The sequence below is a fragment of the Mastomys coucha genome, unplaced genomic scaffold (assembly GCF_008632895.1).
Source record: "Mastomys coucha isolate ucsf_1 unplaced genomic scaffold, UCSF_Mcou_1 pScaffold6, whole genome shotgun sequence".
Lineage (NCBI taxonomy): Eukaryota > Metazoa > Chordata > Mammalia > Rodentia > Muridae > Mastomys > Mastomys coucha.
The window spans coordinates 93,844,529-93,861,244 of NW_022196912.1; the positions used below are offsets into that span (position 1 = coordinate 93,844,529).

Here is a 16,716-nt window from a genome sequence, read left to right on the forward strand (position 1 = left end):
AAGCCTTAGTAGTGCATGCTTATAATTCCTGCATGGGAGTGCCAGAGACAGATCCTGTTTGGCAAGCTCCAAACCAGTGAGATTATCTCAACAAAAATGGACAGGTCCTAAGGAACAGCTCCAAAGTCTCCTCTAGCCTCCACATGCATATGCAAATGTGTACATGCACATACCAAAAACAAAAACTTAAGTGAGTAAACGTCTATGGTCAGTAAAATGGCTCAACGGATGAAGGTGCCTGCCCCTAAATCCCAACCGCAGGTCCATCCTAGGAATACACACACATATGCACACAAATTTTTATAAAACTTAAGTTTATGGTGGCGCACGCCTTTAATCCCAGCACTTGGGAGATAGAGGCAGGTGGATTCCTGAGTTCGAAGCGAGCCTGTTCTACCGAGTGAGTTCCAGGACAACCAGGGCTACACAGAGAAACCCTTTCTCAAAAAACAACAACAACAAAAAACCTTTAAGTTTGACTACTTGGGCTTAAAATTCTAGATTTACTATCACCACTTTGTAGCTTTTCAACTTAAAAGCAATTAAGCTCCCCTGCGTCTCAAATCTTTCCTTTGTGTAATTGGGATGTGACTTATAAATACTTGTTTAGCATGAGGCCCTGAGCAGGCTCCCTAGTACCGTTTTAAAAAAAACAAAACAAAACAAAACAAAACAAAAAAAAAAACTAGTGATTTTGAGAACATAAACACGCAAATCAGTAAGTTTGTGGCAAATAGTCCTAAATGTTTGCAGAATCATTTAGTATCTTTACTGTGATAGCAGTTGGTCAGACTACATTAATGCTGGTGTCACTCTCATAACTAACATCTATGTCGTGCCCAGGCAAGCCCAGAACACACAGAACTGGTTGCATTAAGGTCTGAGTACTTGCAGATAATCATGCCAAATCAAGCAATACTGAAACCTGCAACACCACTTGGTGTGTCATAAAAAACAGCAAAATGCTATTGCTCCTAAGATAGCAAGGAGTTACCTGATTAGTCCAAAATAGGAATGAATATTGTTCTTAGATTAGGAAGGAAGTATTAAGAAGCCTACATAGTACTTACTGGTAGTCACTTATTAGTAGCCCAAAATGCAGTAACCATCTCAAAGGAAACCTAGTAGCACTAGAGTGGCAGTAAGGTCACTGATCTGAGCATAAGGACACAATCACTATTCTTAGCTAATTCTCAAAAAGAAAAAGAAACGAAATGTTTTTTAAATCATTTTACTCTGTTCATAAGTCACATTTAAATGGGCAGAACTGCTTCCATTACACACAGACATATCGTGCAAAGAAAAATAGGTGAGCTGAGTTCACAGGAACACAGTGGCTGCACAGCCTCAGACAACAGTGGCAAGGTTTGCAAGTGGGTAGGAAAGAAGGCCGCTCACAGCATTTGCCTGAGACCATGAATGTTTATAGTATTTCCTAAAGTTTTAAACAGATCAAACTATTATAAATAGAATGGTATGACACTTTCACAGAGGAAATTCTGTAAGTTGCTAGGCAGGTTTTACAAATCTCAGGTTGCTGAATTTTGATGCAGGAAAAACAGTCTCACAAGGCATTCTGATAAATCTTACAGCCAGAGAAATTCTTATGCCAGAATAAATAATCCACACATACCGAACCTAAACACTGAGTTAAAATGGAGCTGATGCTCAGTCTGAAGGGAGCAGAAGAGGGCAGCTACTCGAACAGCAGGTCCTCATCCTTCTCTTCAGCCAGCAGGTTGGCAGGCTCCATCACCTCTCCAGCTGCTCTCCGCCGCTCCAAGTCCTTCTCAAATTTTTCCTTGATAATCTTTTTCTTCTCCTGTATTTTCTTTAACCTGCAAGAAGGGGACTTTCTGAATGCTGTTTCAGTGCGAAGAAACTCGAATGTCTTCAGGTTCCATAACTAGGCAATAAACATGGAAAACTAGATTCTGACTTTCATTTTCAGTAATTTAAAACATCTCAAAATGTTTGAGGAAAAACACTAATATCTGATTGCAGTAACCCTATATGCTATCCTATATTAAATAAAACTTGAAATCCATTCTGTAATGAAACAGGTTTTGAGCATTCTGCTTTACTTTTTTTGAGTCACTGCAACCCTAAACATGAATGATAACTACAGTTCTACTTTACACTGAGATGCTTCAAGAGCTAAGACCAGCATGGTTCCCTAAGCACACCTCTTGCCTGCTCTCCACTAATGCAAACTTAGAACACAATCCCTTTGTTTACTATTTATGTCCCCATACTGCTCTAAGTCTTCATAAACAGCCAGTGAGCATCATTATTCTCACCACTTACTGTGCTAATTCTCTGGAGGTGTGATCTATGTTGGGATTTCCAAGTACTTTTTGTTACCTGCACATATCAATGTGCAATGCTGCTTGCAAGATGGCTGCTCCATTCCAGTTTCTTATCTCAGATTTTATATAGAGATAACCAACTCAATCATTCTTTTGTTTTAAAGAAGAATCTTACTACTTTTTCTGAGACATAAATTTTTATGGTATATTTAATCTATATGCAAAACATGACACTGATCTCCACAGCCTTTAAAATTACAGTAGTCCTGCTCTCTACAAGGGGATACATCCCAAGACTTGCAGATCTGAAAGTTTGTACATTATGCTTTTTCATGCATGACCAGCCCTTTGTAGCTAAACTTTCTATCTGTATACTAAATCAAATGTGGTTAAATATTGATAAGGTTTAATTTGAAAATTAAGTATAGTAAGGGGTTAACAATTATTCCCATAAGTCAAAAACTTTCACATCTTAAAGGAAACACAGCACCGCTGTAACCTGACAGCTGATACCTGCTCTGGTTATAGGTGTACTAAGTGACTGACAGCAGGTAGTGCGATGTTAGATGAAAGGATGCTTCACCTGTCAGCACGGGATCGCAGACTCATGCTACATAGAAGAGCATACAATTGAAAACAACCCACATATTAGATCTCTAATTTTCTATTTCACATTTTTGGACCACAGTTAGCCATAGTCAACTGAAATGGAAAATAAAATGCAGGCAAAGAGGACTACTGTTAAAATTTCTTCTTTCAGTTTTCTTTCCTCTGAGTGTAGCCCAGGATAGAGTTAAGTAGCTTACAGTCTTGCCTTCTGAGTTCTGGGATTATAAGCAAGTGCCACATGCCTAACATTTATTTTTTGCTTTTTATTTAACAAAATAAAATACCAGCTGTGCTTAGTCAAAAGATTAAGTCACTGAGAAAACTGTAAATATAGAAAACAAAACAAAAACTATAAATATAGAAAACAAAACAAAAAACTAGTAAGTGCCAATTTCAACAAACCTATAGAATTCTTCTCGCTCTCTCTCGTCCAGCTCTGTGATGATATAGGCAAGGGTGCGTTCAATCCGGGGAATGATGACTAGAGTTTAAAAACAAATGTATGTGAGAACTTAACTGCCCTTTTAAAAGATCCCCAGTATTTATCTGAATAGTACTTACTATTTTCTAATTGTAGCATTAATGTACACTTAATGCAGTAAACTTGGAGAACAAAAGAAAGTGAGATGTAATCTAGCCAAATAAAATTAGCTTGTAAATATTTTGGTATGTACCCTTCCAGTATCTTTTCTATGTACAGATACCATATTAGGCCAAAACAGATCCAATACTGGATCCTAAGTATTCCTAAACAGACGACAGTAATACACAAGAACTATGTTAAATGCTGTGACTGATGTATGTGGTATTCAGTTCTGCTTCATATACAGTGTTCCTATTCTTCTGGAAAGTGAGCTCCCTACATATGAGAACTATTAACCTCATTCACTTTGTTTTGGTGGAAGTTCAGACTGACACTATCAACAGACAAGAAATATGTTTCAGGGGTAAGGCTGTAGCTCAGTGATAAGAATACTTGCCTAGCCTGTGCTAAAAGCACTACCAAGTAATAGTGTCCATAAATACTTTTAGCTAATACTATTAGGGCACAAGCAAATTCTTTGCCTCAGGCTTTGCTCCTCTCTTACCTAAGGCTGAATAAATGTTTCTTTCATAGAAATTGAGTTCTTCAGCCAACAACATTGTTAACACATTTGTACTGTTTTAAATAATAGAATAAAAGATACAAAATAAATATAGCAAAATGAGATAATAGCCTAACAGTGAGATTTAAAGATAAATGTTTAATGTGTTTTTTTAAGAAGCTATCATTCAACCAATGGACAGAAACTAAGAAAGCACTGCAGCTCTCAGGGAACAGAATCTCATCTCTAGTAATTGCATGAATGATCAGAGGCCGCGTTTTCCTACTGCTGACGCATTTCTCTCCTCACTGTGGCAGAGGCCCGCCTCACCTTTCAGTGGTAAGCTGGGCTTGAGTCCTAGCTGCCTAACAAGTTGGCAGGGAGGGACAAGGAAATGAAGAGCACTGCCCGAAGCTTTCACTCACCATGCTCAATGGCATTTACACGCCTGTTGGTTATTTTAATTGCTTCATCCAGAGTAACAAAGGAAGTCTAAAATAAAAGGACAAATTAATTACAAGCACGTCTCCATGATCAGCCATACCTGTCCACTTGGCCCCACTCAGACTGTGCTTGTACAAAACATTTGGGAACCCCAAAAGACAACTAGTTTCTTTTCAGCCTGCCTTAGAAAGTGAAAATTCACATGAGATTTCTATAGAAGTAGTGGCATTTCCACGGAGAAACATTCCCTCATAGCCTAGATACGTGGTAACAGGGCACACACACCATGCTATACTTGCATTAGGTCTGGTACTGACCATTGCTGTCTTGTCTAGCAGAGTGGAGCTGTACCACTAACATGCATTGTATTAATAAAAAGCAAAGAAGCCACCACTTCAGAGTCGGATCGTTAGGCTTGTTTCACACAGGACCATTTGAGTGTCCCACATGACTGTCAGAAGCTAAGGAGGGCACTCTGCTGCGACTCACCTGCAGGGAAGCCAGTTCCACCAGTAGTTCCACTGCTTTGGCATAATTTCGCTTTAGTTTAGCCAGCTGCTCCCCACCTCTGGCTAAACCAGTCAGTTCATAGCCTGAAAGAGCCAGTCAGACAACATTTTTAACTAGAGAGTAGATAATCCTCCATGAATTCCCAAAAGAAAGATAATTCAGAAGAATAACAAACATGGAAAGACCAATTCACTAGCTCCTGTTACACACAAATTCCAAACACAGAATGTCAACTCCCAGCTCTCATGAGCAGGTATCCACTTACCCAGCAGGAAACCAGTGACAGACCAAGACAATCGACAATTCCACTTAAGTACTGTTAGGTGAACCAATAAGTTTACTGGGTTCATATTATAGAGGTGCAAGTTACTTAGAAGTATGGTGACCTCAAAAGTTGCCTCACAGGAAAGTCTCCCCCTAGTATAGTTAACTTCCTCATAGCTGCACAGTTAGACCCCACTTGAAGTTAGTCTTCTGTGCTCTATCTACTCTAGCGCCCCCATAGACCATGTATAGCTAGAACAGAAATGCATGAGGGATGGTAGAATCTCCCCTTCTGAGGGAAGGTCCACAAGCCTGATCTTGAGGGTCTCCTGCAGGTTACCACAACTTCTCTGATGGGACAGTAAAAGCTGGTTGTTGTAAAAATTTTATTTTTACAAAACTACTAGAGTAACTGTAAAGATAGAAGTAAGATATACCCGTATGTGTGTGTGTGTGTGTGTGTGTGTGTGTGTGTGTGTGTGTGCGCGCGCGCGCATGCACTGGAGATGGAATCCAGACCTGAACACATGCTAGACAAGCTCTACCACAGAGCTTCACCACTAGCCCTAGAGGGGAGCCGTCAGCACTTTCCAAGCTTGGTGGATGAGCTAACAGTAGACAATGCCATCAGCACAAGGAAACTATCTGCCCAGGTGACTATGCCTTTATTATATGTCCCACATTGAACATTCTGAACCAATGAGACACAAGTAGCAGAAGAAAGAATATTTTTATATGGGAAAAAGTTAATTACTTCGCTTTGAGAAGACTAAAGAAGACTAAACAAATGTTACTTATCCCTACAAATGCTGCCAAATTAGGAAAGAGAAATTCCAAAAAGCTTAGAGTAAGCTAAAACTATCTAGAAAGACCCAGCATTCAGAATGTGTCATAGAACATAAGATCTTACTCTTTCAAAACCAGAAATTATAAATAGTCCATGGTGAATGAAGTTTAAACAAAAAGGCAGTGCCTAAGTCTAAATAGTAGATTAGCAATAAACAAAGCCTCGTATTTTTAAACAGCAAATGACTACCACCTGTATTTCCCAGTTAAATTATACAGCTTAGGATATCTGCACTTACTGTCAGTTCCTTCGTGGTAGTGTTCGAACACGGGCAAGGTGACACCTGTTAGAAAGACAGTGAAGATGTTAGATGGACCTACAGACTGGGCTGGAAGTACTTTTCCTTTCTCTTCTCCCATTGGCTCTGGTTCCTTTGGAGCAGACTATATAGCCCAGGCAAGCTGCCTTTCTTTTTAAAGACAAGATTCTACTATGTAGACTAGCCTAGAACTTAGAGATCAGCCGGCCCTTGCCTCCTTAAAGGGTGCTGCTTTCTATACCAAGTATCATATACTAGAAACACTAAATCAAATACTAAAAAACCAAGAGATTAAGTTTAGAACTATAAATGGTTTCAAGTAATATACTTAAGAATTTGTCTTCTCAAGAGTTTGCTTCTTCTCAAAATTCAAATTATCCTGAGTACTAGAACTAGGTTGCTAAAGGTCTTAACATGCCATCAACTTTTCCCTAATTTAAGAGAAACTAGGGCTTTGTCATGCAATTGATTAGCTGTAACTGTCACCTTTACCCCTCCAAGGATTAGGGTTGGTAGGTTACCTGCAACATTGTCTTTCTTTGCTCTGATCTTCACTTGGGCTTTATTTACATTTTGGATGACTGTGGTACTAGAAAAGAGGGGGGAGGGGAAGGAGGGGGGAGAGAGAGAGAGGGAGAGAGAGAGGAGTATTTAGTCTTGTTTGCAAAACTGACTCTACAAGGACCCACTGGATGTTGAAACCAGGAAAAGAAGTCACATTATATGTCAATAATCATTTTTTAAAGATTTATATATTTATTATATATAATAGGTAAATATATGTATATATAGATATATATGTGTATATATGTATGTATATGTGTATATGTGTGTGTATATATATGTATATATATATTCATATTCATATTCTCTGTCTTCAGACACTCCAGAAGAGGGAATCATATCCCATTATAGATGGTTGTGAGCCATCATGTGATTGCTGAGAATTGAACTCAGGACCTCTGGAAGAGCAGTCAGTGCTCTTAACCACTGAGCCATCTCTCCAGCCCTCAGTAATCATCTTTATTCCAGGAGAAAAAAGCTCAACAGAGCTAGTGGAGGCCCTCAGTGTAGCACTAACAACAGCTAACCTACTAGCCACAGGATAAGCAAATGTAAAGTATGAGGACGGCTTGTGTTTTCAGTGAGTGGACATGTGACTTTAGAGAATGTATTCCTAGCGGAAAAGTTTCTTTCCTTCTAAGTTTGCTGTTCAGTTTGTGAGCTACTATTTAGTCTTTATTCTAACAACCTTCTGATGTCATCCAACCCACCATCTGTTACAAAAGAACAGAAGAACTTTCCTCTTAACCACACAAAATACACTACTGTTGGTCCCCTTCTGCTGGAAAAGTCAGAGCAACTAATTACACTACCCTACTACACTAGCAGACAGTGAAACCTGCCCCCTAACTAATTACATTATCCTACACTACCCTACTACACTAGCAGACAGTGAAACCTGCCACCTAACTAGCTTCAGGGCCCACAGATTAAGGTCTTCATGGCAGGAAAAGCTCCTACAGCAGGAAGAAAACTAAGGAGTCCAGAAAACAACTTCCACCTGTCTGTAAGTAGCCCTGTACTCTCAGGAACACTTTCACTTTAAACTGGGGTAACACCATCATCTGCCTCACGGAGTTACTAAGAGAACCATGATGGAATAAACTGGCATAATACATTTGCAAACCGGTATGCATGCTGTTGTCAAGCTATAATGATGTGATAAAAGACATAAAGCTCTCAATTGAATAATGGATTCCATTCTCAAGAAAAATGTATCCTAGAAAGATGAAAATGCTCACAGTCATTCCCTCAGATTTTAAAAATCTAGCATTCAACTTAAAGTTCCAGCACTAAGAGAAATGGTTAATAAATTCTTAGGGTACAAACCTGTGAAAACAGGGCAAAATGTTAAATGAAAATGGACTTCAAATTATCAAATACTCTGTGCTTGGCACTTATAAAAAACCATTAGGAAGGTAGAAGCAGTTAAGGTTATGACACTAGGAGTATTTGTCTTTATACATTTTTTAATTAATTGAACTTGAAGGCTCTGGGGTTTTTCAAACACCCTGTTAGTCATCTTACCTGAAGTCCCCTGCTGTGAATTTGGCCTCAGCCAATGAGAAGGCAGCTTCTCTCATCACTTCACCCATCAGCATCTTAGTCTGAGAAAGCACATGCCAACAACAGAGTTAGTCAAGAGCTTACAGTGGATTCTGCCATTAGTTCCTTTAATAATGTCAGTACTTGATGCTAAGTATAAAGTACCAGCAACCAAGACTGATTGGATAATGAGAAGACTCCAGCAGTTTTGGACAGTTTGCTCATGGTCCTGATGATGTTATAAAACTATGAGTGTTAAAATTAAAATAAACTCACTGACAAACACAAAACTGAATCTAGTAAGGCCCACTTATTCTGACCTGCTCAAATTAATCTTCTAAATTCACTCAGAATCCAAAACCTCATTGGCACACTGACTCCAAAGTGCACTTTGGAAAATATAACACTTAGGAAAGCCAACTTTTTTTTTTAAGAGAAGAGAAATTGGGTCATAAAGTAGAAAATTAGCTGAACAAACATTTTTTAAAAACCTGTTAAAATAAACACATCTAGTATGATAAGAAACAAAACAGAGTATTCAGAAACAAGTCCAGGTCTATGTGAGAATTTATTATACTAAAAAGACCATTTAACTGTCCATCCATTCACAAAATGACAAATTCCTATCTTACAACATTTCCACCAAAAAAGAACCATCTGTAAAAGAGGTCAGTCCATTTTCTCCTCCCCTCCCCCTGTGTGTGTGTTAGCGAGAAGGGGGGAGGGGGAGAGATTGGCTTTCCTGCTCTATGACTCTCCACTTATTCCTTCTCTCTTGAACTGGAGTTAAGCTCCCACCCCAACTCATTCACCCTGGAGTTACAGGATCATGGGATCATGTCTAACTTTGCACATGAGTTCTAGGCATTTGAACTCAGGTCCTCTGGCCTCTGCAGGCACTTATACTTACATGGGCATACCCCCCACACACACATATACACATAATAAGAACAAATCTTAAAACGCATGCACAATGAGCAGATGTAGAGACATACACCTGGAATCCTGGCATGTAAGAGACAGAGAGATAGGAAGATGGTTTTAGGTCATCCTTCATTACACAGCAGTATGAGACCAGCCCAGGTTATATGGAACTCTTGTAAGAAAACTATACCAAAACAAAAATTATAAGCCCAGGTGTGGTATTTTGCACATATAGTCATAATTATTCAGAATAATTATTAAATCCAGAGGATTGCTTGAGCCCATGAATTCATGGGAAATTGGGCAAAAAGGTAACACTCTCTCAAAGTAAATAGTTATAAAGTAACAAGGTAAAACAATACTTTCCTAGTCCTTTGAAGCCTTTCTAAGCCTGTATACTTTAGATCTCTAAGGAGTCAGCACAGTGGCTTGCACTAGACAGCTAAAGCAAGTGGGCTGAGGACTGATGTAAGGAGGACTGAGGACTGAAGTAAGGAGGACTGAGGACTGATGTAAGGAGCACTGAGGACTGAAGTAAGGAGGACTGAGGACTGAAGTAAGGAGGACTGAGGACTGAAGTAAGGAGGACTGAGGACTGAAGTAAGGAGGACTGAGGAAGTAAGGCGGGCGGGCTCTACCCAGCCTGTGAGTGAGATCCAGGCTGAGAAAAGTGGGGAGGGGAGACAAAGGGCCAACTTTGTATTTAACAAAATTAAACCTACAGAGCTTTAGTTATGTCGTTTGTTTGTTTAAATTAAAAAGCACCGGATGCAGTTCAGTGGAAGAACACTTGCCTAGCACATATAAGTCCCTGGGTTTGAATCTAAGGAATTCTTAATGCTTCAATTGTTCTTTAATTAACAGATATGAAGAAAATACTTTTAGTGTTTTATACATTTACCAGCATGTATAATGACCTTTTTCAAATGAAAAGAAATTTACCAAAAGAATCAAATTACCAGTGACCACAAAAAGCTGTACAAGCTCACACATAACTGAAAATAGCACAGACTGAGGACACTTCAGCACCGCAGATGGCAACAAATGGAGACTTCATTAATGCCCATTAGGAAGCATGTATGAAAACAACAAATGGAGACTTCATTAATGCCCATTAGGAAGCATGTATGAAAACAAGCAGAATCTAACTACAAATTGGCATTAAATCTTGGCAGTTACCTAACCTTGGAAGAAGACTGTAAAAGTATTTTCTGGAAAAATGTTACCATATATTCACAAAAGGATTTAAGCATTTCCTCCTCCCAAGGCACTGTTAGGACTGAATACTGGACCACAGCCACATCATTAACTCCATTATCCACAACAAAATGCCATATTATAAATACTAAGACAGACTTATGTACTCATGTATAAAGCTATCTGTGTTATGTCACAGAGCAGGGGAGAGGGAGGAGAAGGCAAAAATACTACAGAATTTAATACTACTGTTATTTTAAAGTCTATGTGTATGCACAAAATACTGGGGTCAGAGAGATACTCAGTGGGTAAAAGCACCTGATGATTTTCTAGATCTTGATCCCCAGAACCCATATAAAAGCCAGAAGGGATAGACACAATGCCGAGCACCTTTAATTCCAGTACCTAGGAAGTAGAGGCAGGCAGATCTGAGTTCAAGGTTGGCACTCCTATGGGGAGATGATGGGGGAGATAGAAGAACCATCTGGCCAGCCAGCCTGGAGTACACAGGTCAGCAGCAGATACAAGGAGACACTGCTTCAGTAAGATGGAAGGCAAGAACCAACTCCTGAAAGTTGTCCTCTGACTCCACACATGTGCTCTGGCACATGCATATACACATAAGCTACATATTTAGAAAGTGTCAAAACTAACTCAGAGAAATAAGGGATGGGACTGCTAGAGGCAAGAGACCTAGCAAGAGAACATTTAGTTTTGAGAATGATTCTGTATAATTTATATACTATTCTATATAATACACAATTTACCCCCCCCCCCAAAAAAAAAACCACTTAACAGAACCTACTATGTGCTGGCACTATTTCAGGCACTGGAAATAGAGTACTGAAAAGACCAAGTCCTTACTCTCTGGAAATTAAATTCTCTAGTAGGAGTTAAACCATCATGTAAGATAATATCACGCAGTAGTGGCAGTAGTGTATAGCAGCATATGATAAAATGAAGAGATATGACACAAGTAAAAACAGTAGTCACTTCAGATTGGATCACTCTCTCTGATGAGATCAGAATGACCAGAGAAACTAGTCAAAAGAAGTTCAAGGGAGCTAGATACAATCTCTTATGCCTGTAATCTCAGCATTGAGAGACTGAGGCAAAAGAACTGCCATGAGTTCCAGACTATCCTGGACTACAAAGCAAGGCCCTATCTCAATTTAGCATGAACTAAGGTAATAGCATTTTAATCACAGAAAACATAATGAAAAGTCCCTGGAAGGGGACATCAGAAAGAGCACTCCACGTGAGGTAAAAGAGGCAGGCTTGGTACAGATCAGATAAAATAGCTCTGCAGACGTAACAGAGTTTGGGTTTTACAATGAACTCCCTGAAACTTAAATTTCTGTGTGTATATATGTCTACATAGTACATAGCAGTTCTATATTATATGCCTATTATAGAGGTATTATTATTTTTGAAAGGAGAAAAGTTGACTTAAATAATATCAAGAAAATTTAGGGGGCTGGAGAGATGGCTCAGCGGTTAAGAGCACTGACTGCTCTTCCAAAGGTCCTGAGTTCAATTCCCAGCAACCACATGGTGGCTCACAACCATCTGTAATGAGATCTGATGCCCTCTTCTGGTGCGGCTGAAGACAACTACACTGTACTCATAAATAAAATAAATAAATCAAAAAAAGAAAAAGAAAATTTAGGAAGGAGATATTTACCTTTGCAGTATGGTATATATTTAGCATAAATGAAGCTCTATGTTTAATCCCCAGCACCGGAAGGAAGGAAGGAAAGAAGGAAGGAAGGAAAGGAAGGAGAAGAAGAGAGGAAGGAAGGGAGAGAGAGAAAGGGAGGAAGGAGAGGAAGAAAGAAGAGAAAGGGAGAAGAAGGGGTGGGAGGTGGAGGGAAGAATAACGTAAGTGCCAGAGGCCATACTTGGTTATAATACTTGGATGTATATTAAGTAGATACTGTGCTCTAAGCAAAGTTCTACCTCTATTATCTTCTTCAGGATCTGTCGAAATCGAAGAGTTAAGGCATCAGACTTTTTCTTCAGGAGGTTTCGACCAGTCTGTGCTCCTTTTAATCGAGCCTTCATGATGGTCTGTGCCCTACAAAAAACAAAGCAAACATATTTATTGTCACCACTTAAAGGATACAACAAATACCACTATGAGAGATCTATATGCTGTTTATATGAACTAAGAATTGAATGCGCTCATTCAGGTGCAAAGAACAGATCTACAAAGTTCTCACAGAAACTAGGAATGGCTTTCCTTGGAAAACAAGGCTTGGGAAAAACATGAGTTTACTTTTTTACTACTACATTTTTTGTATATTCTACACTTTATCCACAATGATACATTATATTTCTATTACTGTTGTGGCAATAAAGTCATAAATAAAGATCTTATTATTACTGGGGATCAGGCAGGTAGAAATTTGAACCAGATTTGATTCTAGTGACTTACCCAAGACTCAAAAGAAGGCTTAAACCTAGGAGCACTATGCCCCATTTCCACACTGCATCCCTGAAAGATGCTACATTATAGCACTTGAACAGTTTTGCATCTGAAAGGTAGTTAGCAGTGGGTGACTGCAGTGCTGCTCTCACCAGAGTTTAATCCAGTGAAGCTGGTTCAGTTTCCAGCCTAAGCAAGAGCAAGCCACACCAATGTGTATACTGAACATTCTGCACTGTTGACACTAAATACCAGAAGTAAGACTCAAAAGATTGGCTGAGGGGCGGGGAAGATGATTCAGTGTGCAGAACACTTGCTTTTTGAGCACAAGGAGCCAGTGCCCAGGAGGAAGCCAGGTATGTCTGCATGTGCGTATAGCACCAGCATTGATGGGCAGAGATCCTGAGATCACCCTCATCAGCCAGCCCAGCCCAAACAACAAGCTTTCACTTCCATAAGAGACTGACTCAAGGAAAAGAGGGGGAAAACAATTGAAGAAGAAATTAGACATCCTGTTCAGACCTCCCCAGGCACATGTACCCACATACTTGAATGCAACATACACACATACACACATACACACAGCGGGCAGGGCAGGGGCGAGAAAGAAGTTAGATAAAATTTAGGTTAAGCCAGCAATGCAGATTCCTACAAGTTTGGAGCTCATGGATGAACTGACTGACAAAGTAAAGGTCGTTCTAGATGGCTATGCCACTGTGAATAGGAAGTGGTCAGTTACTGGGACTAAAGAAGAGCGACTGGAGCAGGATATGGAGTGGTGAACAGCTGGAGTCCCAGGACTTGGGACATGAAGGCAATAAGACTGAAGCTGAAGGTCAGCCTGGGATACATAATGAGTTAGAGGTGACCTGCCCAACATTTACAAGAACCAAGATTCACCTGACTTCTAATGACTCCAGTTTTTGTACCCTTTTTTTCCCCCTTGAGACAGGGTCTTATGTATCTCGGGCTGGCTTTGAACCCCTGATCCTGCTATGCTTCAGGCATGTGCCACCACACCCAGATTTATGTAGTACTAGCGAGTGAAGACCAGGGCATTGTGCGTGCTGGCCAAGTGCTCTACCATCTGAACCACCTTTGTTCCATCCAAACTTGTTTCATGTCCTCTGGTGATACGTGAATGAACGCAACATTCCACAGGACAATACCACCAAGCAAATGAAGGAGAAACCAAAATCAGTACTGTGTGATCTGGACCATGGCTGTTAAACCTGCTCTTCTCTGTTTCAGAGCTGCTCAGTCCTACCAAAAAAAAAACCAAAGAAACAGGTTGACCTTCAACTAAAATAGTGACTTTGTATCCTGCTGAATCAAAGACATCTGACCATATGACAAAGAGCCTGCTGTCAAGCTTTGGGGAAAATATTTACTTCCCACCCTTGACTTCCTCTCACCTAGCAAGCTGAGTGCTCTCAAATAACAGTTTTCACAATCACAAACCTATCATTTCTCCTGTCTGAGCCCAAAGAAGCCCATTTTTCACCTTGTAGTCTTAAATTAAAAGTTCCAAAGTAAAAATAAAAACATATCAGCATTACGAATAGTGATTAAATATGGCCAGACATTATTTCTAACAGTGAGACCACTGACAGCAAAGCAAAAAGGTGAGCGCCATCTGGCTCACGCAGACATGCCTAGGCATTTTAAAGAGAATGAGTAACACTCAAGCAGACTCAGAAAAGTGAAAATCAGAAGGGCTGGTGAGTCTGCCTGTAGTTGTGTCGACTGTGCCTGCTCTCTGACAGTTACAGAAGTCAGGATTCTAGCCTCCCACAGAGACACAGAGACCCTGCCTTTCTGGTTGATTGCCTTGCAAAGAAGGGTTCTCTCAGATCCCTGACACATTTATGAGTTATGTAAACTATATATTCAATTAAAAACCCTTTTTAATAAATGTTCTTTCAAAGAGAGGTCTAGGATCTATCAATCAGGTGTCACCTAAGTAAGTACTTAATTCTCCTATTGCCTTTGAGTTTTGTTTGTTTGAGGCAGGCATAGTTATTTTTACTTTTAGGTACTAGGGATTCAACCCAGGACCTTTTGTATGCCAGACAAGAGCTCTGCTTCTGAGATATTACTCAGTGACATTATAGTTGGGGTTAGGGGCTGGGGTAGGGGGGAGAACTGTGGTCATCCTAGGAGCATAGCATTGTTTCCAGAAGCCACATTGGAATCTGGTGTCTCAGTAAAGTTTGGATGGGGTCATTACACGTTGGGTTTTGAAAGGTCACCCTAGGATAATCCTGATCTTTAGCTGTTTTACAAGCACTGCATTTCTCCACAACTAGCCCATTTGTACAGATAGTATAACTTGCCATTTCAAAGTCAGTGGGGAAAAGGTTAAAAGGTTTTCTTTTTAAATAATTAAACCCTTTCATTCATTCAGAATTACAAACACCCTGGCAGAGGCAGAAATCTATTCTGTGGTTTAAATATAAGTATTTTAAGAGTCCTCAGATCTATGAATAAAAAAAGCACAGGACAAGGAAAACAATACAGTATCTCACACACACACACAACCCTAAACAGGCCCCAAAACAGGACCACGGTGAAAGACCTAAATATCAGAGTAAAAACTGATTTCCTTCTTCAGGGACAATTGAAGATGAGAGCACAAATACGAATAAAATTTACTTTCCACAAGTTATTATATGAATTTGAGAAAACTTCAAGTTTCATTTACAAATGTCATTTCTCCTAACAAAGATGTCAGGCCAAAGCAGAAAGGTAGTCTGTAACTGAGCACATCCCAAGGCAAGGGGGTCAAGGAACAATTTTTTGTGGACCTTCTATGCATTAAAAAGATGCCTCCTTCATCCAGGAGACAGTCCAAATAAATATCCGTGTGACAGTGTCATAAGTGACACTGCTAGAGGTAAAGAGTGCAGTCATCACATGGCTGTCGGAATACCTCAGAAATGCAGGGCTATCTTCCCACAGCAGGTGACATTTGACGAGATCCAAGACTGAAACCTACAGCTGCGAGAGGGTGACACGTTCAATGTCACTTTGGCTTAGGGGCCTTCTATATGCTTCCCATCCCATAACTTTCAGTCTGAGAGCTTTGGTCAGATCACCTTAGCGTCTAGGTCGCACTCCTCAGCACTGATGAGCCCTGGGAGGCAGAGATGGCGACGGCTCAGTTATGTAAACTCCGTGTGTGGCTCAAAGGGTGTGTGGAACGAGTGAGTAAAGACATCGACCTCCAAGGGAAAAAAAAAATGCCAGCAGGTCTTCCTGTGGCCTGGAACCACCTCTCTCCAGCCTCTTTCTCTCAGAAGGACCAGGTGAGGGGGGTTGGAAAGAAGCCCCGCTCGGAACTCAAGAGGAAGACCATGGGGAAAGCTCAGGAGCGACCCAGAAAACAAGGCACCTCGCTGGTGGCCAAGGGTACGCAGGAATGCGCTCCGGGAAGAGGTGCCTGAACCCGGTGTCGCTTGTCCTAGTCTCTAACTTACATTCGCGAAGGGAAGATTTCAATCCGGTCTTTGCCCGACATTCTGACGGTGACTCGGCTCGGGCCCCCGGCAAGACAATCGGGACCGCAACACCTCCAGAACTGGTTAGCACTGTGCCTTCCTCCTCCGGAGTCAGCTGATGGTGTCACTTGACCCCTTAGCGTTGCTAAGAGGCAACCAGGAAACCGGGTCGCACTTCCGGTTCCTGTTGCGAGGGCACGGTAGGCGGGGCGGGGTGGGGGTGGGAACAGA

The 16,716-nt window shown here is 40.5% G+C and overlaps 1 protein-coding gene across 1 annotated transcript; it reads right to left on the reverse strand.

Annotated features, from left to right (window-relative positions):
* Positions 1–1,215: 1,215 nt before the first annotated feature.
* Positions 1,216–16,702, reverse strand: Atp6v1d (ATPase H+ transporting V1 subunit D). The gene is made up of 9 exons (XM_031356297.1): positions 16,465–16,702; positions 12,517–12,634; positions 8,419–8,498; positions 6,849–6,916; positions 6,307–6,351; positions 4,937–5,040; positions 4,429–4,495; positions 3,321–3,399; positions 1,216–1,838 (listed from the first exon to the last, which is right to left on the reverse strand). The coding sequence occupies exons 1-9, from the start codon at positions 16,503–16,505 to the stop codon at positions 1,697–1,699; spliced, it is 744 nt and encodes a 247-aa protein (XP_031212157.1). The 5' UTR covers positions 16,506–16,702; the 3' UTR covers positions 1,216–1,696.
* Positions 16,703–16,716: the final 14 nt, after the last annotated feature.

Bases quoted from the DNA above. Each gene is read 5' to 3' on its own strand.
- Atp6v1d (XM_031356297.1), bottom strand. From the start codon at position 16,505: ATGTCGGGCAAAGACCGGATTGAAATCTTCCCTTCGCGAAT. The intron at 8,499-12,516 runs GTAGAACTTTGC...GTGCTTTCTCAG, and splicing joins TCCTGAAGAAGATAATAGAG to ACTAAGATGCTGATGGGTGA. The intron at 6,917-8,418 runs GTAAGATGACTA...CCTCTTTTCTAG, and splicing joins TTCACAGCAGGGGACTTCAG to TACCACAGTCATCCAAAATG.